At 35.5% G+C, this 24,296-nt stretch overlaps 1 protein-coding gene across 1 annotated transcript; it reads left to right on the forward strand.

Annotated features, from left to right (window-relative positions):
• The first annotated feature begins 13,543 nt into the window (after positions 1–13,543).
• Caf1-55 (chromatin assembly factor 1 p55 subunit) lies at positions 13,544–23,689 on the forward strand. The gene is made up of 10 exons (XM_069843811.1): positions 13,544–13,702; positions 16,026–16,173; positions 16,393–16,538; positions 17,276–17,480; positions 18,061–18,238; positions 19,479–19,673; positions 19,916–19,993; positions 20,393–20,527; positions 21,480–21,578; positions 22,893–23,689. Exons 1-10 carry the CDS (start codon positions 13,684–13,686, stop codon positions 22,971–22,973), a joined length of 1,284 nt encoding a protein of 427 aa, XP_069699912.1. The 5' UTR covers positions 13,544–13,683; the 3' UTR covers positions 22,974–23,689.
• The last annotated feature ends 607 nt before the right edge of the window (positions 23,690–24,296 follow it).

Raw genomic sequence — 24,296 nt, forward strand, 5'->3', positions numbered from 1 at the left:
ACTAACAAGAATACAGTTTGACCACAAAGGTTCGTGAATCGCGTTCCTTCCCGTTCCCATGACTTTCCACTCGTTTCCTTTCGTGTCATCGCTTTTTCTCCCGTTACCGTGCGGTTCATTCCTCCCGTTTAATCGTATCCCCTTTAGTTTTCTCGCGTTTTTCTCGTTTCATCGAATTTTCTGCAATTTCCTTCCTCTTCCTTTTCGTCTCCTCTTTCCTATCGTTTCCCATCGCTTTCTCGCATTTTCTCCAATTATGCCACGTTTCCTAGCGTTTCTTACCATTTTTTTTTGCGTTACCTTCCATTTTTTTGCGTTTCCTTTCGTTTCTTCGGATTTCTTTCCGTTTACTCCCGTTTCATTACGCTTCCTCCCGTGCATCTACACGGTTCAATTTTCCATGCGCAAACGCATTCAATCTGGGGAGAATAATGAAAGAACCAAGTTGAAAATGCACGTTCATTTAAGATCCATGCGGATTTTCTGTCTACATGGAGCGCCGTGTTGAACGTCATCTTCACTATTGATTCTCAAAATTGTGGTTCAATACTCCACAGGCACTCGTACTTGCGATAACCTTTAATGATACTAATTGTACTTGCAGCCATTTTCTCCTTAAAAGGCCCACCAGTGTACAGGGAATTATAAGTATGGACACTGCAAATCGGTACCTTTGATGTGGCAGTAACTTATTTCAATGACCTTCAAACCAGCTGTACCGGTATCAGCATGAGATTCTGCCTCTTTTTCCTAGAGTTGGCGCTGATATCGCACCGGCAATCGACAGCAGAAATACTTTCAGCAGACTTGCCAGCGAATAGGGATTGCTGTTCCACCATTCGCTGGTTCTCGATTATACTGACCTCTAGCGCTTGAAAGTGGAATCAAACGCTAACCTAGCACATGCGCACAACAAAAAACCGGCAATTTCGCTAAGTCCAATCTTATTAATTCCCATTCGCTGGGCCCACCATCACAAAACAAAACAATTTTCAGTTTATTCGCGACCACCTAGAACAGTTAAGCTGGATTTACACGGTTCAATTTTAGCACGGAATCTGGAGAGAATATCACAATGGCATGGCGCGTCCTCAGGTTGGGGATAGAGGAGACGGTCTACGGAGTGTAGCTGCGAATATATTGAATAAGCAGTCGTGGACAACCGATGAGAGGTGGTCCTCCAGCTTGGGGGTTGGACAAAGGGCTAACACCGTAAAAAACAGCTTGTTAAGAACTTCAAAATAAAATGGAGAAAGTTACACAATGCAGAACTGCATGCATTGTATTCTTCACCTGACATATAATCAGGAAATCCAGACGTTTGAGATGGGCAGGGCATGTAGCACATATGGGCAAATCCAGAAATGCATATAGAGTGTTAGTTGGGAGACCGGAGAGAAAAGGCCTTTGGGGAGTCCGAGACGTAGGTGGGAGGATAATATTAAACTATATTTGAGGGAGGTAAGATATGATTGAAGAGACTGGATTAATCTTGCTCAGGATAGGGACCGATGGCGGGCTTATGTGAGAGCGGCAATGAATCGCCTGGTTCCTTAAAAGTCGTAAGTAAGTAATCTGGTGGGAATATTGAAAGAATAAATTTGAAAACGCGTGTTCAATTAAGTTGCATGCAGATTTTGTGTCTACACGATACGTCGTGTTGAACGTCATCTTCACTATGTATATATTATACAGGGACATCATTTTATTTTTACTTCAATTTTTATTGTACCTGAGTTTTTTAATGTACTTCACTCCCACCCCTTCTACTAGTGAAGTTCCAACTCCACACAGAACCAAGACCGCAGATAGTAAGCAGTACTGAATGAGTATAGTACGTTCCAGAAATATGTTCGCGTTTTCCAGTGACGAAAGAGCTTTCAATATTGAATCATATTTTCGCACAGGTACTGTCCGTTTGCCTACGTCGATCGCATCCCGATTACTCCCACCTGCTTCTGCTCGCCCCTCTGTAATAGCTGGGCTGTCTTAGCTCTTTTCTGAAAATATTAATTTCTGTTTGGAATTGGACGTTTACGTAATATTATACAGCTGTTTAAAATAACTTAAATAAAGGGGCCTCGTTAAGTAATTAACTGTCACGTGATTTCCCCCCTTTCTACAATCCTGCGGCATAACTACTTGGACGGACAGTAGATAGCATGTCTGAGTAATTTTATAATTTTGGGTCGGGCAGAAGTGAAGATTGAATTTACAGTACGTAGAGTAGGTACAGAATTATTTCAACGTGAGTTACTAGTACGAAGGACGAAACTGGCAATTGGAATTAGATGCAGTAGTCTATAGTGCGATAATATGCACAAAAGAACTGAAGCCTGTATCGAAATGAACGGCCACCATTTTCAAACTTGTGTTTAAATATTCATATTATGATTATTTTTCAATTTAACTTCTTTCTCTATATTGTACGCTAATGTGCTGTAGACAGTATAATATACACTGCATAATGAATACGTTCGCATGGATACCTCAGTTCGTGAGTAAAAACACTTATTCTTAATACAGTACTGTACTTTGATTAAACAAAAACCTAATGAAAATTATGAAACTCAAAATTGTGATATTTCCTAGTTTACGTAAATGGATGAACTACTTTTCTTCCTTCCTATACCTAGTAGAGTGATTTGTTTGTGTTTTACGCCAGTATCATCGAACTACAGTCGTGGAAGGGGATAGCAAACTGTGTTTCCGGTTCTCTAAAGGTATAGCCAGGTTAATATTAAAAATGTTAGTAAAAATAAAATGATGTCCCTGTATATTAATACATAAATATTAAATATCAAGCTAATACTTGGGCTTACTTATTTCCGATAATCTTCAATAAAACTAATCGTTTATTCCGCCATTTTCACCTTAAAAGGTCCAACACAAGAGGACTTTATTTATAGCCCTCTTGGTTCAACTACTGTTAAATGAAATAAAGCACAAAATACCCACCGACGATGTGTGGCTTTCAATTACTGCATGCACTCTCATTTTTAATGGAAAAAGGCATGCACAATTGAACGCGTTTCGTTCACTCTTGCATGCATTGCTTGAATGCTTAAAGTTGAAAGAAAAGTTGAACCGTGTAGATGCACTTTTACTTCTGTTTCCTCGCATTTCCTTCCGTGTCCTCCAGTTTTTCACGTTTAATTCTATTTCCTTCAGTTTCCCTAGGTTTCTTTCGGTATTCTACCGTTTCCTCCTCTTTCTTTTGTTCCCATGCTTTTACTTCCGTCTCTTAGCATTTATTTCCCTTCCATTTTCTCGAGTTTCCATACGCTTTCCTTTTTCCCAGGCGTTTTTTTTATTTCATATGGTTCAGTTCTTACATTTGGGTCATACCATAGTCTAGTACAGGGGTCGTCAGCACAGAGCACCATGGTGCACTCCGTAGCTGCTAGCGGGTATGCTCTCTATCTCTCCCTGTTGCACGACGGTGCACACCGGACAGCACCGCGTACCCTTTGCACATTTCAGCGAGTGCTGACGACCACTGGTCTGGTATATACAGTCACGAAGCTTGAGTTGTGAGGGTGCTAGGAACAATAGACTGTGCCGGTACTATTTCGCATCGTCTGTAATGAGGCGATATTAGCGATCGCAGTAGTTAGCAGCTATCCATGGATGCATATTTACTACGTATTAACTGTATATAGTAGACTGTGGTCATACTGTATTTATTAAATCAGTCTGCCCTGGAAAATATTTCTCATTATTGCCCATAGCAACTAAAACAATATGAAGATTTCATTGCAAAAAGAGGCAATGTCACTTGTACTAATTTCCCCATTTTTTTGTGTTGTACACCAATAAATTCTACAAAACTTTGTATGTATTACACTATAATCATTTTTGCAGCGCATTATGTATGATATTATAGTCCCTTTTATGTATAATAAAATTAATAATGAACCTTAAACAGAATCTTAATATTATCTCTTTTTGCAGTGCACTCTTCCAATGGATTTTTACTTGTGGAGACAGTTAAAAACAATATTGTGTCTTCAAGAACTATTGAGAACAATAAAGTTTTCCCCAACCGTAAGGCAAATGTCAGGTAATCTATGGCGAATCCTCGGCCTCATCTCGCTATCACCAATCCCATCAACGCTAAATAACCTCGTAGTTGATACAGCGTCGTTAAATAACTAAGTAATGAATGAAAGAACAATGAAATTCTTCGCCAGTGTGTTAAAGAAGGATGTCAGCAGATACAACAGAAACCTGGAATTTGGGAAAGAGTAAGAGTGTCAATGATGCTGTGTTAAAAGAATGCATTAGAAGGTGCTTATTTCGAGTACTATGTGTAGAATTATGCATGGATTTGGTGAACAAAGATGTAAAAATAAAATTGATATAAGCAAATATGTATGAACCAAAAAGTGTACCTATATTTAAAAAACGAGCAGAGTTGACTATATTGTATATTTACATGAACATTTTTATTTGTTTTAGGTCGTCTATCCATTGCCCAAAGTTTTCCCGCTTCTGAAGTAACAGCCTGTATAATACGAGTACAATGTTCTACATTTTAGGATATTATACATCAGAGCTCATTGATTATGGGTGAGAGGAATATGGACTAGAATAATCACCTTCTGATTCATTACATACCTCACAATGTAAAGTACCGGTAGATTCAGATATCGTTCAATATGAAATAAATAATACTACAAATTGGTTGGCGTATAGATTTATATTTCAAGCAAAAAAACATAGTTACACACTAATATTTACACGATTATTAATCCTATTTTCTTAAAGACATGGTGCTCAGTTTAATAACTGAATAATAGAAGAAAACACCCCCACGTAGTACCAGCGAATAGGGATTATAAAGAATGGACACTTCGCGTCGGTACATTTGATGTAGCCGGACTGATTTCAACGACCTTCAAGCCAGCTAAAGCGTGAGATTCTGCTTTCTCCCTAGAGTTGGCGCTGACATCACACCAGCTAGCAGTCGACACAGCGGAAATATAACACATATAATTAATACATCTAGGTACATTATGTACTCAATAAAATAAATTGGATCCATAAAATAATAAATCCGTCATTAACTGTAATGTCTAGATTCTAGAGTTCCTTTATACTGTGAGTTGAGACATTGACCCCAACAACAATCAAAATATGTAATGATTTGATAGCGCTGAAAATGGAAAAACAAAACTCTTACGAGAAGTAAAACCATATACCTATATTATATTATATATAATATTAAACGAATTCGATACTTAATTTTATAATGTATTAATATAATTTATTATATCTGAAATATAAAATATTATTATTACAACTAGTTTGTCACTGAGAAATAAGGAAAAGCTGTTAACTTGAAATTATTTGAAGCAAAGCGTTACTGCATTATGCAAGAAGGTAGGCGATGTTTGGATCCTGTGTCTCAACTCTAGTCTCAATTATTATCTTAGCGTATGCTCGATTACACTAATCTCTAGCGCTTGAAAGTGGAACTAAACGCTTGCGCACAGAGAAACAAAACACAGGAAAATTCGCTCAGTGTCCATTCTTTATAATCCCTATTCCCTGGTGGCCCTACCGCTTGAGCCATCCAGGTCGGCAACATGTTCAGAGTCTAGGCCACAGTTTTAGACTGTGGTAATTTACCACAGTCTAACACATACAATCACGCAACTTCAACACTTTTTCTGCCAGCATTCGCGACACTAGCGCTCAAGCGGCAGGCAAGGCACTGGACATAGGGTTGATGCAGTCTCGTTCGGCCAGCACGTGCTTTAAAGGGATGCGAGACGTTTTAATCATGTGTCGGAATAAAGGCAATGTGTGCAATGACGAAAATTTCAGTAACAACAAGTTTAAATCTCCGAATTTGTCGTTCTTCGGATTCCCTAAAGACCGAGAGAAAATCATAACTCAGTCATAACCAATAATCCACGTTGTAGGTACCGGTAGCCTACGTATTGTGTTATATAAAACATTTATTAGTTATCAGTTACCTATTTGTATGTTAGGAAGGAGGGTTTAAATAAAAACAAAGTAAATACCTGTTACAGTATATTATTTTTTGCAGAGATCATATGTGTAAATGTGTAACCATTCCGATTTTGGATAATGTATCTACAGTTTTTAATGCAAGTAATTCCATAATTTTGTATTCGTGTTTTTTCTTTATATTTTTCAAAAGTCGAATGATATACTGCATTCAAGTAGGGATCATGGTGTTAATTTTTCAAGAATTGATGGAGTATTGTAATCCTTTTGCAAAATATTCACTTCTTGAATAAATCCAGACTGTGTCGATAAATTTCTGATGTGTTGGTGTAGATTCATGTGGCAGACGTATTAAGTTCTCAAGAGCCTTTTTAAATTTAATATAAAAAGCAATCTTTTCTGTAATAATTTGCATGACTGTTATTGGTGTTGATTTTACATTCCCAGTGATTATTTGAGCCGTTCAGAGCAGAAATGGTGTAAGTCAAAATTAGGTAATGAGGTTTAAAGTTAAAATTCTGTAAAAATACAGCGCAAAGTAGCAATTAATATATCCTTCGTGCTATTCACTGACTACTAATAATTTAAATAAATTCAACATTAACTGCTACTTTGCGCTGTATTTTAAAGAATGTTTACTTTAACCCTCATTACCCATTTTTGACTTACACCACTTCTGCTCTGAAAATAAAATTAGGCCTACATTAATTGAAGTTACAATTTTTTCAACAAAATTGTGTGTCCATTTATTTGTTCTCACCTACGTCATATTAACACTAAGTGCATGTAAATTACGTATTATATAGGTAGGATAAGTTAAAATTAAGCTTATGTGTGAAAACTGGAAATGTAATGTAAAATGCGGTAAACTTTCCATAAAAATTTAAACCATAATATCAGCACTATTTGTGACTCAAAATAATAAAGGAAATACCGGTTCTTAAGAAATGAAAAATAATCAACTTCATAAATCAATGTGTCATATTAAGGTTTAAATCTTCTCCCCTTTTACTTTCAAGTTCACCTCAGCGGCCGAGTTTACCCCAATTTGCGGTATGGTAAATAGTTAATTTCTCAGGAAATAGGGAGGGCAGTTCACCACGCGATGTGTCCCACGAGATATGCCCTACAATTTTGAAGCTACTAATTTTCACTCTTCTCACAGGAAATATAGAGTTCTAATGATTCATAAATATATCTAGGATTGAATTGAATTAACCATCCATCCACGTACGAACAATTATATTACTTCAAACCTTGATACGTGATCAGGGCTATGATTCAGTTGTAAGGAGCAGAAGGAATTACGTTTATTTCCAGCGTCTGAAACTTGTAGATTAACTGTGTGTGAAATTCTTCTAGGATTCTAAAGTAAAATTAATAAGAACCATATACACTTACTGTATAGCATAAAAATATAAAATAAATGACGTAAAACCCGTTTTCTGATGTGTTATCATATGTCTTGTGCACGCTTTTAACTTGCCTGCCGTTAGAGGGCTACTGTCACGCCAGCTGTCAAATGTTGGCATATTTTATACGTATGAGTTGCGTGACTATGTATTACACTGTGGTAATACTAGAGAGATTTCATTTACCTATACCAATGAAAACGGGAAAATGTAAATGCGCTTATTTCTTGAAAATCCAATGGGTATTCTAAGGCTCACAGATTACCCTTCAGCTTCGCCCCTGCTTCTGGTATCTGTCACTTTATACCTAGGATAATGAGGGAATATTGTTGGCACAGCATTTGGTTTTAATAGTCTAAATTTCCCATCATTAGAATAATCTTCTTCCCTGAAATGTAAACTACAAACGACTGAAGATGGGGAGTTGCTTTAGGAACAAAGTCTCGGCGTGAAATCACTTTAAGCCATTTTCGCATATTTCCCTTACTTATGGCTTTTAAGGAACACGAAGGTTCATTGCCGCCCTCACATAAGCCCGCCATTGGTCCCTATCCTGTGCAAGATTAATCCAGTCCCTATCATCATATCCCACCGCCCTCAAATCCATTTTAGTATTATCCTCCCATCTACGTCTCGGCCTCCCCAAAGGTCTTTTTCCCTCTGGCCTCCCAACTAACACTCTATATGCGTATCTGAATTCTCCCATACATACTACATGCCCTGTCCATCTCAAACGTCTGGATTTAATGTTCCTAATTATATCATGTAAAGAATACAATGCATGCAGTTCTGCGTTATGTAACTTCATCCATTCTCCTCTAATTCCATCGCTCTTAGTCCCAAATATTTTTCTAAGAACCTTATTCTGAAACACCCTTAATGTTCGTTCCTCTCTCAAAATGGCAGTCCAAGTTTCACAACCATACAGAACAACCGGTAATATACCTGTGTTTATACATTCTAACTTTCCGATTTTTTGACAGCAGACGAGATGACAAAAGTTTCTCAACCGAATAATAATAGACATTCCCATATTTATTCTGCGTTTAATTTTCTCCCGAGTGTCATTTATATTTGTCACTGTTGCTCCAATATATTTTAATTTTTGTCCACACCTGTGGAGTAACGGTTAACGCATCTATCCGCAAAACCAGGTGGCCTGGGTTCGATTCCCAGTCGGGGCAAGTTACCTGGTTGAGGTTTTATTCCGGGGTTTTCCCTCAACCCAATATGAGCAAATGCTGGGTAACTTTCGGTGTTGGACCTTGGACTCACTTCACCGGCATTATCACAGTCATCTCATTTAGACGCTAAATAGTCTAAGATGTTGATAAAGCGTCGTAAAATAACCTGCTAAAATAAAATAAAATATTTGAATTTTTCCACCTCTTCGAAGGATATAACTTCAATTTTTATATTTCCATTTCGTATAATATTCTGGTCACGAAATATAATCATCTTTCCCTGTTACTCGGAAATTCGTGGAATGATATATTGCTCCTTCACTCTTTTTTTTCTATTCGAAATACACAACAATACGTCATTTTGAATCATATCACAATAAACTCACATACCAGTAGAAAGAAGCGCAGTATTACTAATTATAATCGTACAAGAAACCATACACACATTCCTCAGTGAACCTTTGGAGTCAGTGCCATCTGGCGGGAATTTCATATTTTCTCGATTACAGCTTTAACACAGGGATCAAAATGAATTGTCAAGGCCGGTAAAGGAGAAGCGAAGCGAGCACATCAAGTCGGCCGTACCCTAGTTATTGCAATAATCGGAATTGTAACTGGAAATAATATCACAATTTAGTCCTGTATGTTATTTATGAAGAGTAAGCTGACCGTGAGTTCAGGAATGTATCAATATGAAGTTCGCTATTATGGTGATGAATTACGTTCTTACATAAAGCTGAGCTCCATTCCAGTGCTTTAATTATACCGAAGATAGCACCACCACATGTTCTAGCTACTGATTTGAAGACTTTAATTTTATCAGATTTGTGTGGAGACATAAAACAACCATGATCATTCCAACCAAAATGATTCTTACGGCTATAAACGAACTTCAAAATCGGGCCGGTGTCACTCAACGTGACATAATAAAATTTGTGCGTGATAGATACCCACAAGATATAGGACAGAGTCAAATTAGCAAATCAGTGAAACTTGCTATACACCTAGCATTAAAGAATGGTGCTATTATAAAAGGACGTCGTAGGTACTTCGCTCCTGAAGTTATTAATCATGCCGCAGTACTGTGGAAGAAGAGCTTCCCACTACTATGACCAGCTCGCCGTTACTTCTACCAAAATCAGTGTCCAGAAAACGGAGAATGAACAATTCCAACCAACAGAGTCCAGAAATGGATAACATTAGCAACGTATCAATACGATCGACTAGTGATGTGGATATGGTTACAACAGTTGGCGAAACACCTGCAAAGTTAATGCGCAATAATGTGGAGGAACAAAAACCCAGCACGACGACCAACTCATCGATGCAGCAAATTTCGGAAACTGATTCAGCCCGAATCAGCACCAGTACTGAAAAGATGGATTTTACTAACGATCCTATTGCATCGATGCAATTCTTCTCCGGTAATTTGCGCAGCGGGTACCAAGAGATCAAGCTGGACCTCACCGTAACATCTGTACCGCACAACGGCCCAAGAACCGCAATTCAATCTAATACATTTTACACAACCATTCCATGTGTAATTCCTTAATAGGCGCGACATCAGCTTCTTATGCTTTTTATAATTATTTTATTTGGATATATTTTTAATAGATCGTTTGGTAATTACAGACGAGATAATTACCGATCGTTTTCGTAGAACTTTATTTTTTCAATTGACCTAATTTCAAAAGTAACTCCAAAACTGTCAAAATGTCGGAATGAAGCATGACTTATGACTGTTGCATTAATCTCTCCTCGTCTCTCTCTCAAGTATGGTCATAATTGTGTCATGCAGCTGTTTTGTGGACATTTTTGTTGTATATTGCTTTTAAAAAGCGTATGTTTCGTCAGTTTATGAATATCGAAGTGCTCAGACACGAATCTATATTTGGAGAATATGCTGTTATATGAAAGTTATTTGTCTATTTAATGTTACAGACTTGTGAGAAAAAAGAAACTTGGGATGAGGTTTAAGTTATGAGTGATTCGGATGACATAGACGTGTTACTTCTCATTTCTCCTGACTTTTTCTTGGTTCATTCCTCTGATTCGGAAGACTCTGTTGGTCCAGATATTCAGTACAGATATACTGTGAACCGAGGGTATGAAAAATTGATTTTCAATGATCTTATTTCGCAGGTTAACGAATTAGAGAACCGTGTGTGTGTCATAGAAAACAAGAATAGTGTAGACTTACCGAAGAATGTATGGGAAACAAGTTATTTCCATCACTTCATTGATTATGCAACATCTATAAGTTCCAGTAATTATCAGTTTTTACGACACAACCAATGTTGTCAGACAGACATAGGTTCACTGGCAGTTTCGATGATTTGAAACCACATCAGACAACAAGTAGTGGTTCCAGTTTCGTAGCAATCACCCCTGAGAAGCAGAAATAGGCTTTTTCGCTTCCAGAAACACCAAGCATTGGAAGTTCTCTGCCTCATTCAGAAGTTTCAAGAAAAGATGGACGTAGTACATCACCTGTCAAAAGTGCAATAGTTATTGAACCTATGACACAAAGTGAATTACAAAGTATGTCTCGTCCAATCACAAGCACCTTTTCACCAAAAAAATCGAACTCTAAAGATATAGATTACAAAGATAATAGTGGTAAACATAATCAAAAACGACAAAATTGTAATTTAATTGGAGAAATAGATCAGTTTTTGAATAGTGTGACCAAAAATCCGAAAGTTGATTCACTGGTAACTGAACGTAATCAAAAAGAAAATCCCCATGTTTGTGGAGATAATTCATCATCTATTCCAGATCTGGGCTTTGGACTGAAAGATTTGAACAAACTTCCTGTGAGGGAAGAACCAGTCCAGTCGAAGTACATAGTTCCTTTACAGAAAGAAGAAACTAGACCAATTAGTCACTCAGATCTCAATCAGTTTGACAACCTCTTAAGAGGAACCCAAAATGATAATGGTCGTGGTGATTCCAAATCACTACATAAAGGACTGTGCAAGCAGAACACTGCATATGCTTGTGGTGACAACATAGCTTCTGTACCTGATTTATCGTTTGGACTCAGAGATTTTAACCATTTGCCTGTTAGAGAAGAAGTGATATAGAAGAAGACTATATCACCTTTGGAATCGAGTACCACAGATCCAGAAATGAAGAGTTTGGAGTTATCGGATATTGAAAAATTGCTGAGACAAATGGAATCAACACAAAGAGAAATAGAGAAAAAACTACAACTGAGGGAGACTCTCCTTGGGAAAGGAAGGGATAGCACAGTCTACTATATACAGTCGCGAAGCTTGAGGTGATTTTTTGCAAATCTCATGATAAAGCGCTCCAAGCGGTTAGCAACTAGAAACAGACTGTCCACGGTCGACTTTGGACTGTGTCGTATTTCCATCGAGTGCTAGCTCGTTGCGTATTTCACATTGATGCTTGTGAAATGTTCGTTATTGGTTGTAATGAAAATGTTAATGGCTAAAATACAATAATTGGAATAATTATATTTTACTAGAGACGTAGAAAAATTAAGTTTGTTTTAACGAAATTTATTGATCACGTTTTATTTTCAATTCTGGTGGGATTGTTATTGCTTAGGCCTACTTTTTTTTCAAAGGATATGTTTTTAATTATAGCTGTTAATTTTGTTGTTATTTTTATTTGTTACTTTAGTAAGGACGTAGAAAAAGTCTGTTACAATAAAATTTATTGATCACGTTTTATTTCCAATTCTGGTGTGATTATTATTGCTTAACCTCATCCCACTTTAACTACGTAAGCCTACACTACAAGTGCCGGTACACGTAAGTTACTCCATTATTTCATATTTCCATTATTATTGTTGTAAAGGGAAATGCAAATTAATATTTATTGGTTTCATAGTTAATTATCGCTATAATCTTGAATGAGTGAAGCGATTATAGTAAATTTCAGTTTGTTTTGCACAAACAAAAATAATATTGACCTACTTCTTTCAGGTATCTTCGAGTTTATGGTGGAATTTAATATACTTCATTAAAATAATAAATTAACTTTATGCATTTAATATTTCAATAATGGAAGGAAGGTGTTAATTTTTCCAAAAGAACGCAACGAAAGTGTAACATATTTTGTCGTCTACTAGGAGAGAGATCTGCGATCATGAGGCGATAGTAGCGATCCTAGTGGTGGGCAACTACCCATGTTTGCATTTTTAGTACATATTAAGCTTCGCGACTGTATATAGTAGACTGTGGGGATAGTGTACTAGCTCCACAGAATACATTTGTAGAGGGAGATATCACAGTTTCAGTGCCTGACAGAGGTTTTGGCATAAGAAGCATCTTAAATTCATCGAAATCTGCCTCACAAAATATATCAGGAACATCAGAAAATGGAACTAGAATTCCAGTTCATGAAGGACCTGTAATTAAAAATTAAATTAGCCTTCTTGGATTATACAGTAATTCTACCCGCCCTTTTTAACACCAATTAGTAAATACTGCCAACGTTTTGGAGTATAATTTACTGTCAGACATGTATGTACCGTAAACCAATTTTCTGGTGAAAGTTTTAGTTGAATATTTATGATGTTGGTGTTTCATATTTGTCGCAACCATCTTTGGAAGTACGTTTAGAAAAAAATTAATAGTTCATAATAAAATTATAGATACACAATTAAATGGGTATTTTATTGAATAACTATAATCAAGATGTTGACATAAATTGTATGATTATATTCTTTGCACAATTTTGTTTCATTATATAGACACATATTTACAATGTATTGGAAATATTCCCCAATAAGCGCCTTCCAAATAAAATTTTTATAATATGATTATGAACTTTCGTGTATTTATTGTTTTTCTTGATTATGCAGTTGCCAATGACATTTTTCTTCTTCACTCTGCCAAAAAAGACGTATTATATAGAAATTATTGCCCATGTATACAACACTGCTATGTTCCTATGTCCCACTGATTCACAAATCGAAAGACTAGCGGAGAAGATTTCATAAAGTACCCAACAACAGCTTTGGCGGGAGTCGGGCAGTTGTGATTATAATCGTGGGGATTGGCGGCGACATTGTTTTGTCCTGAGTCTGTCTGTTTACTGTCGTTTAATATTTGGATCTTGTGGATAATATTAAAATGGGCGATAAAGATGGAGGTATTGATAATGTAACACATATTTTTGTATATGTTTATATATTCATTTGTTTCATTTGGTCTGTACAGTACGAGTACATAAATGTTTGGTTAAGAGTACACACAGCTCATTAAACACATTGTATTCCTTCATTTCTGGAGCTCTATAATACGTGTACACTTTTGCACCTTTTAATCTGTTATAGTTTGGCATTTGAAACAAGTGGGAAATTGTCAGTTGTAGGTAATTTATAAATGTACAGTCTTTGTCTCCTATTTATGCTGTAGTAACTGTTGATCATAAAGAAACTGCGTACTCACCGGTAGTGTGCAAATTATATCATATACAGTAAATGTCACAGATAAAAGCATAATAAATCACATGAGTTGAAGTTTTCTTGCCCCCATTTCAATGATTTTTTTTTATATTTAGAGTAATTGAACTTCATGAAAATGCCACAATGCATAAGTACATTGTATGTATAAATGATGTGAAGTCATAATTGGGTAATTGCAAAGGACCGCTGATATTTTATAAGATAGCGTGAGAAGGTTAGGGGGTTATTTGTGGAAATATTTAAGTGACTCGAGGCTGGGGATCGTAAATCATTGAAATCAACACTAAAAACTTAACATGACATAAGAGTCTCCGATTTACTTTCTTGGAGTATTACCTAATCGTGAAATATTCTGTTACCCTCGGCGGTGTTGATGCCAATAGGGTAATCACTATACTAGTGAGGACGATATTTACATTTGAGATATTAAAACGAATAGTGATTCATTGTATGTTTTTGTTCTATATAATATTTTTTATAAACCGAAGATGTTGATAAAACGTCGTAAAATAACGTACAAAAAATATTCTTTCTAATTCCACTTCATTTCAGACATTAAAGTTCATAATAGTAACAGTTTCTATTTCAGTGTGAGATTATTGAAGCATGGTTATTAGAAGTAGGCTATGTATAAAATACAGGCTGCAGAAATTGATTTTGAGATTTTTATATGCCTTCTATTCGTCTCTTCATCTCTGCACAGTATTTTCTCGTGCACTATTGTTCGGAATTTGTTGTACTTAAGATCTGAGAGTTGATTTTACATGAGAAATATAATAAATTTTACTGCAGTAATTACACGGGGTTATAATTTTGTAACGTTTATACCAAAACAATGAGTTACAATCGGCTTCAGCGATTTTCTTCTTGATTTTCTTTTATCGCACTAAAAATGGCACGAAACCAAACAGTATAGTCGTAGATCTGGGTGCCTAAAATGATTGGTTACAATAATTACAGTTGATTTACTCTCAGCATCTTATTCCATTTAAACAAAGTTTTTTAAGTCTGCAGGTTACTGGCTGCATCAGCAAGCTTATGGCTGAGGCTTGAAGTCAGGGTGATGCCTTTGTGTTGTTGAAGGTGACACTTTCCATTATTGAATTAGATCATGTAGTAGAGCATCTTATTACTCGTAATATAAAAATTGGAAATCTATCCGTTGAAAAGGTTGAAAAATTCAAATTAGGTCTACTTTGGAGTAACAGTAACAAATATACTGGTAAATGACACTCGAGAGGGAATAAAACGCAGAGTAAATATGGGAAATATCTGTTATTATCTAGTCTGCTCTCGAAAAGCTGAAAGTTAGAATTTATAAAACTGTTACATTACCGGTTGTATATGGCTGTGAATCTTGGACTCTCACTTTGAGAGAGAAACAGAGGTTAAGGGTGTTCGAGAATAAGGTGTTTAGGAAAATATTTGAGGCTAAGAAGGATGAAGTTAAGGAGAATGGAGAAAGTTACCAACGTAGAACTGCACACATTGTATTCTTCATCTGACATAATTAGGAACATTAAATCCATACATTTGAGATGGGCAGGGCATGTAGTACGTATGGGCGAATCCAGAAATGCATATAGGGTGTCAGTTGGGAGGCTGGAGGGGAAAAAGACCTTTGGGGAGGCCGAGACATAGATGGGAGGATAATATTAAAATAGATTTGAGGAAGGTGGGATATGATGGTAGGGACTGGATTAATCTTACTTAGGATAGGGACCGATGGCAGGCTTATGTGAGGGCGGCATTAAACCTCCAGGTTCTTTAAAAGCCAATTGTAAGTAAGTAAGAATATCTTATTTTTACACTGCAAAATAAAGAGATATATAAAAATGCGAAAGTATATAATTTGACATTTTTGTTTATTATTGTGTAGTTTTAATTCCCTTCATGATATAATATTTAGTGAGAAAACATACTTGGTTTTCAAGAAGAAATTGTACTGTTTCTATTAAAATTATAGGACCAGAGCTTACTTTAATGATATGATGCATTTGGTTTCAGAAACATTCGATGATGCTGTTGAGGAACGTGTTATCAATGAAGAGTACAAGATTTGGAAGAAAAACACACCATTTTTGTATGACTTGGTAATGACCCATGCTCTGGAATGGCCCTCTTTGACAGCACAGTGGTTGCCAGATGTTACAAGGTAATAGACTTAAATAAATTTTTCTTCAAAATTGGCAAATAGAGGAGCACACAGAATAGCTCTTACACTGTTATAGGCCTATATGAGAGATCACTGCATATACTACATTCAATTCATGAATTTTGGTTATTCACATTTGTAATAGTAATCCGCTGTAGAAGGAGATAGAATTTAAGGCATTTCTTAGGTTTTATGTTTTATCTGATGTTTTATTTTCAGACCAGAAGGTAAAGATTATTCAGTGCATAGACTTATCTTAGGCACCCACACTTCTGATGAACAAAACCATTTGTTAATAGCCAGTGTTCAGTTACCAAACGAAGATGCTCAGTTTGATGCATCACATTATGACAATGAGAAAGGAGGTAAGTTGTAGCCTGTTACGTTTTCTGTATGATGTACTTTATTCAGCTTTATACCTTCTGTAGACACTTATTACCAAGCATTGAGACAATCTGATATTTCTTGTATACTTTTGCTGTAGTTCAGAGTTTGGGATAGTTAAATTAATAGCATGTGTTTGTTTGGTAATTAACCATAATATGCCGTTGCGTCACATATGCCGCTTTCGTTCTGACAATGTGATATGCGTGAAAATATGGGGCTTACTTTACTCTTTCCCAAGAAATTACAGTATAATTTTTTATCGCTTCTTCCTTTTATCTTCTTTCTCCTCATTCTCTTTTTTTCTCTCACTTTCTTTATCTATTACATATATTTCATGTTAATTTACCTTATATCTAAAAAACTATTATTATTAGTATTGTTATTGATAATGAGATGAAATATTTGAAACTTGGCACCCAATACATTGATTCAAGGTTTTGTCAAGAGCTCCATTGCCATTCTATTAAGTTATAAAATTAATTTGTGTATTTAATGTTGCAAATTTGCGGTAATTTTAAGATCACATAAATAATTCATTCACAATTTTGATTGATATTTATTGTCCAGCTGGTTTAGTCTACTCTAATTTTTTTTTGTGATATTCACGTGCATGTGTGTGTATTTCTATATATTGGTAAAGGACGGAAAAATAAATGAGATATTTATTTTTGGCTTCCACTTAATGATTTTGATGATTATTTCTCTTTCTTCACAGAGTTCGGTGGTTTTGGGTCTGTGAGTGGTAAGATTGAGATTGAAATTAAGATAAACCATGAAGGTGAAGTGAATCGAGCAAGGTATATGCCTCAAAATCCATGTGTAATTGCAACAAAGACTCCATCAAGTGATGTGCTGGTATTTGACTATACTAAACATCCTTCAAAACCTGATCCTAGTGGAGAATGTCACCCAGATCTCAGGTAGAAATCTTATGCTCTTAGGTGTGTAATGAGAGACATAAATACAGTTAAGTTTTGGATACCTTATGATGTACCGATTTTTATGTAAGATCTTCCGAATGCAGTGAAATATTTTCTGTAATGGCAATGGCATATAAAATGTCTTAACTATTGGAGAGTGCATTTTCGTGTGTTGCACGTTCTTTAAGTACGAATCTGCGGAAATGTCAGAAGAGTTTGTGAATTAATCTTGAGTTTTCATTTCTCATTCATGCAAATAAAACCAAGGCTCAAGAAAAAAAACATTATTAAGAGTTTGTCATTACTCCCTACTGACTGAAGAAACCAATTGTAATAAGCAGTTCTGGCAGCAAAGTCTCTTAAGATTTAAACTTTTGCAGTTCTTTTACTTTCAGTCCATTGTGTAAGTTTTCTTAAGGATTTTCTAGAAGATTGCTCGAAACGTACACAAATGTCTGGAACTTTTTTACTCTATAGACTTAGGTTTATCTATACTACGTGGTTTTTCTTCGATATATTAATGTAATGTTATCTGTAATTGTAATGTTTATAATATTAAAAGATATTTAACGTATTTTAGGCTTCGCGGTCATCAGAAAGAAGGATATGGTCTGTCTTGGAATCCAAATTTGAATGGTTACTTATTGAGTGCATCTGACGATCATACAATATGTCTGTGGGACATCAATGCAACCCCAAAAGAGAACCGCATTATTGATGCAAAAACCATTTTTACAGGTCATACTGCTGTTGTTGAGGTACGTAATATTTAATTATTGTGATACCATAGTTTTGTTCTTACTTATGTGTTAATAAAAAGTGAATATAAAAGGTTTCGTTAACAAATTTAAATAATATGAGGTTGACAATTTTTTTAATTGTACTGTACGTATTATCATAATAATTAATTAATTTTTAAATAAAAGAAATTAATATTGTTGTTAACTAATGCTGAGTTCTTGGTAATAAAGCCATTTACTCTCTTGCTCTTCAGAATAGGAGAGTGAAGTAGTAAAAAATGTAAACATTTTAATGTAGGACCATATTTTTATGTTATGGTGGTTACATCACCTACATGCAACCCCCAAACTACCATTAGTTAGTGGGTCCATATGACATAGCTGTGAGGATTGTTAGGCAACCCATCACTCTTCACCACTTAAGGCAAGTCAGCATGCTGAAATGGCATTTCCTCCATTTTTGATGGAACAGTTATACTGCTGTGAACCTCTATTGTTAAAACAGGTTACACCACAAGAAGGTGAGGATGGAATTTGTGTAGGAGAGGTTATGGAATCACTTCACTACTCCTTGCAATCCAAAACAAATTAATTATCAGATCCATAAAGTTGTTTTTTTTATGTTTAGACTCCTTAATAGTGATAATGGTTAATCTAAGCTTTATTTAATTCCATTGATGTCCAGAAACTAGCGAGAAATTTTGGAATGGTTCTGCTCCAGCCATCAACCCTGTTGCTGTCAAATTGTCTAGATTGCATTTAATTTTGTAATAATCAATTGCAGAATCATTATAGCTCCCTCCCTCAAAATTAACCTCTTCTGACTGACCACTATGAGACTCAAATTGGACTGTAGGGTTCAGTATTACTATGGATTTGGAGTTTGGTTTAAACACTATTATATCTATGCTTCGAGTACTTTCAGAAACCGCCGCATAGATGGTGTAGCCATGATTCCTCAGAGCGTGAGCCATCGTGCCCCGAACGCGACGGTGCCTACTCTTGTGCAGTATTTTCCCATACAGATGGACACATTACATTCGTGTGTCTATTAATTTATTTTAAATTGCTTCTTCAAAGACCTAAAATTCTACATCATGATTACACATCACCTAAAATTCCATTAAATTTTAGAACAATATATCATAAATTTCTGGCTCTGCAAATATATTTTTGTGTTCACAGGTTGCTGCGTATTGAGAAATTATTTCACACTGTAACTTTATCCTAAACTTCATTTGCATATATTCTGTTGCAGGATGTGGCATGGCACTTGTTACACGAATCTTTATTTGGTTCAGTTGCTGATGACCAGAAACTTATGATCTGGGATACTCGCTGTAATAACACCAGCAAACCATCACACACAGTAGATGCTCATACAGCAGAAGTGAACTGCCTTTCATTCAATCCGTACTCAGAGTTTATCTTGGCTACCGGCAGCGCCGATAAGGTAAAAGCAATTGTTAAATGTTTTAAGCACTTTCTGTATGTAAGTATGTCAGCATATTAAATGTTGTGAATATGTGCAGGCACTCACATGTCAGATTGTACATATTCTTTTAGAATGAAGTACATGTAACAAATTGTACCAGTTCTAGATTTTGTTGTATTACTGAATATCTTACATGTTTAGTTAGTCACTAATATGTTCACCTTCTTTGCTCTGATATCTTGTGTTCGTACTTTTTTCAGACTGTTGCACTTTGGGATCTTAGGAACTTGAAGCTAAAATTGCATTCCTTTGAATCCCACAAAGATGAAATTTTCCAGGTAAATTCATATTGTAATGGTAGGCCTTTAAGAAGTATGCTTAAATTTCCGTTTAGCATACATATTTGATATTGTTACACTATTTGAAATATAGTATTACGCACTCTGTCCAATACAAAATCAGTTTTTACAATTGCTAGCAAATAGTATACAGGTAAACAAGCATTTATTGTTTCATTACATTAAAAGTATAATGTTCATATCATATTATGTTGTACATTACAATTGGATTAGAGGTTCTATAGGATGTGAGAGGGTAAAGAAGGGGGAGAGAGAGAGAGAGAGAGAGAGAAAGAGCATTGGAAGTGGTGCGCGTTTGCACTAGTTTGGATCAGTTTTTGTATTTAAATTTTATAGTTACTGAGTTACAGTAATAAAATTTTAATATTGTCATTACAGGTCCAGTGGTCACCACATAATGAGACTATTTTGGCCTCTAGTGGTACAGATAGGCGCCTGCATGTTTGGGATCTGAGCAAAATTGGAGAGGAGCAGTCAGGAGAGGATGCTGAAGATGGACCTCCAGAACTTTTGGTCAGTAAACTGTTTTCTTTAAATTGTCAACTACAAATATACTTCTTTTAACATTACCGTTTTTAAGAAATGGTTTGAAAGTCTCGCAACAAAACTAACATAACAACATTGTAATTTAACATATAAAATACAGACAAATTGTCAGGGACCAGAAAAGAATTTCATTAATCTGGAAATTTCGTGTCTTTAACATTCCTTATAGTGACATTTCACTGTATATTAACCCTTTTAGTGCCAGACCAATCTATTGGCCCACTTATGTTATGAAGATGTAGCCACTAGCCGTGATTTTTACATGCTCGGAATTTCTGTTTTAATCATGTGATGTCAGGACAAGTGATAAGCTACAGCGTTGCAATCACAGTTACAGTTTTTTAAAAATACTCGAACAAAATGCACGATATTCACCTGTTCACGCCATGGTGGTAACTGAAGTGGCATGGTTGGTGCTGCTCAAAGATATATGCCACTCAAGCGCAGCAATCAAGAAACCTGTATGGCGACCAATTCAAACTGGGGAGATCATTCTGCCAGACCCTGTATTTTCATTTTCATTTCTCGTATGACACATCCTGGGCAGTGACTCTGTCGGTAAATTGGTCTGTACAACTAGCTTCATATGGGTGAATGACAAACAATCCTGCCATTAGGGAAGAAGGAAGAGAGAGAAGATTCAGATTTTGATGTACAAAATAATGACAAATTTGGCATAAACATGTGCGAACTTGTTATGAATATATCTTTCAATAAGATAAAATTTCACGGCTTCATCATCAGAATTGCGTGAGTGCAGTTCCTTAATTAGTACCTGCATTTTTAATAAATTCTCCATGAAATTTCTAGCACATCCTATATAAATGTGGCTGGCACTCAAAGGCTTACATATGATTTTATACTGGAATTCATCAGTGAGTAATAATTATTTACACGTTTTCGTAATTTCTTTCCACAGTTCATTCATGGTGGACACACAGCAAAAATTTCGGACTTTTCGTGGAATCCAAATGAACCTTGGGTGATCTGTTCAGTGTCTGAAGATAACATAATGCAGGTAAGATACTCCTTAAAATTTTCGGAATTATTAAACGCATGTAATAATTAATTACCATAATTGGTAGCAACTTTTACTCCAGGGAGTTTGCAGCTGACTTACAAAGAATGTCGCTCTTTCATCACTTTACTGCCTACTATGTTAAAATCGACAAGTAATGAATAAAGGTCATATTTTTATTTTTATATGTCAAGCCATCCGAAGATTGACGTTGATGAAGATTCTTAGCTAGAAAAGTATTAGTGGGATGTAAGACCTCACTTTACGTTACTTGATCTCGCCAAAAAATTGCATAACTCTGGACTTGTTCCACATCTTAGAGCTTCAGTGCTGATGTAAGATCTATGGAATACAATAAATGAAATGAAAAAGGCGGCAGATGGAGATCCAAAGCAAGAGCATTAGGAAACAACATCTACATGAATTCTGTTCTGTTTATTCTTGAATGTCACTCATGATTGACATTCAGATTTATAATTTGACATTGCCCAGAATTCATATTAATAAGCTTGAAGCAATTGGTAATTGACAAGAATGTTCAGAAAAGTATGAGGAAAGGGAACTAAATACAGTAAAACTTCATTTATACGTTTTTATTAGGGCCTGAAAAAAAAAAACGGCGTGAGAAAAGCTTATAACTGAAAAGATATTTAATTTACACCTGAAATAGCATTTAAATTTGAAGACTATACAAGGTGGAAGGAAACCACTAGACCACAATGAAACTGATAATAGATCATGAGGAGAGGTTTGAAAAATCTAAATGTCTTTTTTCTAACATTCACAGTTTTAGAGGAAATCGTTATGTTTCTGCAAAACATTTGACATCATGGCTACTGCAATAACTGTAGCAAGCGTGGCCACCTCCCCTTCTGCTGTACTCAATTGGAGACCCACGACAGTGCGCTATATTGCAAGATTTATTTTAACGATTTTCGCAATTATTAAATTTAAATTCATGGAAAATATAGAAATTTTGCTGGGATCTCAGGTGCTAAGAGAATTAAGATAACACATAAATGCGAAACATATAAAAGCAGTTTTATTGTAATATCTGGAAGTGATTTTTGCTGACACTAATCTTGAGCAAGTTTTAATTGGGTTGATGTCTAGAATGCAAATGAGAATAGATTAGAATGAACAAGTGAAGGGAATGTTCTATGCTTATAGTAAACTCTATGGAGTTTTTATTAATTGATTTTTAACTCTGGATGGTAAAGTGAACAAGTTGTCAAGGTAGTGGTGAAAAGGTTGTTTTAAAGACAGTGTAGGGAGCAGCCATTTAACTCATGTTACATTGTTTTATTGTTGCAGGTGTGGCAGATGGCGGAGAACATATACAATGACGAGGAACCTGAAACTCCTGCATCAGAACTAGAAGCTGGTGCGTCATAAGTTATTGAACAATTGTATTTGGAACAAGTCAAGCTTGTGATTAACAAGAAGTGCTGTATGATCGTGTCTTGATTTTAGTGATCGGAAACTGTTGAAAACTATGGATGGTTGCAGTATGTTTGCTCTGGCATAATGTCGTGAAATGTGATTGGTACTACAGTTGTTATCTATGTTTGCCTCCCTTTTACACTGTAATTAAAAATTGCTGAAATAGTTACTGATTGCATTTTACTTATGGAAATATCAGGAAGGGAATTTGTATACACTGCGGCTTTATATTAGGGTTTTAAGTCCAAATATGTAAAATATATTCATCGCATTCACTTAATTTGAATTTGGTTTCTTGACTAGTTAATTTATATTTCATAAAGTAACAGTTTGTAATTTGAGATAACTTTACCCTTCACACTTATATAACAGAAATCTGCAGGTTATGATCATTGTTTGACAAATACATCTGTGTGAGAGGGTTAAGTTGGAATAGTCAGTGTACTAAATCTAGACTTAATTTCACATAATGCAGTGGTGCCAAACCACACATTGTGTTTAGTGTCTAGTAGTAAACCATCTCTAACATTTCCAAGTTACATTGTCAAACTATGTTGTGTCAGTGTTACTAAAACAATCAATACAATCCGTATTTGAAGTATCACTGTAACGTCAGTTTTCAGTTGAAAATAAAGTTTAATAAAAGAATGGTACACTGTTATAAAGAATATGTTTTTGTGTATTTTGCTACATTTGTTGCTGCATTTTCATAAATACGTACATGAATTTGGGTGCTAATTATAATACTGTATCTGGAATATGATATACTCCATAATAGTATTTGAATTCTTCCAACCAGGATGAAATCTTTGCGATTTCTAAATTTATGCACATCAACGTTATTAATGATACATGGTATGACTCTCTTCCAAAATTACTTGTCATATTATATAGTTAAGACTCCATATTGTTTTCCCCTTTTCTTCCCTTCATGCCCCATTACACACTCCCTAACCATCCAAATACTGGTATGTAACAATAGGAACCTTTTTGGTCACTGAACTGTTATGAACATGTCTGAAAGACTGAATCTCAAACATATGCCGTAGTTTGATAATGGTGTTGAGAACTGTATTTATTTGATTAATCTTGTCTATAGAATTGAAAAGGAAATATGTCTTTTTAATTATCTGTGTTGTAGTTGCGGTTGTACTACATGACAGCCTTACTTATTTGAAAACGTACATTGATTTTACAGTTTATTTTCATTCAAATCACTGTTGGTATAATTATTGAAATGTAATCAAAATTGCGTTTTCATCATTGCAAATGAAT

This window comes from Periplaneta americana, chromosome 13, assembly GCF_040183065.1.
Source record: "Periplaneta americana isolate PAMFEO1 chromosome 13, P.americana_PAMFEO1_priV1, whole genome shotgun sequence".
In the NCBI taxonomy this organism is placed as follows: Eukaryota; Metazoa; Arthropoda; class Insecta; order Blattodea; family Blattidae; genus Periplaneta; species Periplaneta americana.

What these genes read in the sequence shown, in the direction of transcription:
- Caf1-55 (XM_069843811.1), top strand. An exon ending in CTACCGGCAGCGCCGATAAG is followed by an intron (nt 19,674 to 19,915) that starts GTAAAAGCAATT and finishes TACTTTTTTCAG; the next exon opens with ACTGTTGCACTTTGGGATCT. An exon ending in ACAAAGATGAAATTTTCCAG is followed by an intron (nt 19,994 to 20,392) that starts GTAAATTCATAT and finishes TTGTCATTACAG; the next exon opens with GTCCAGTGGTCACCACATAA.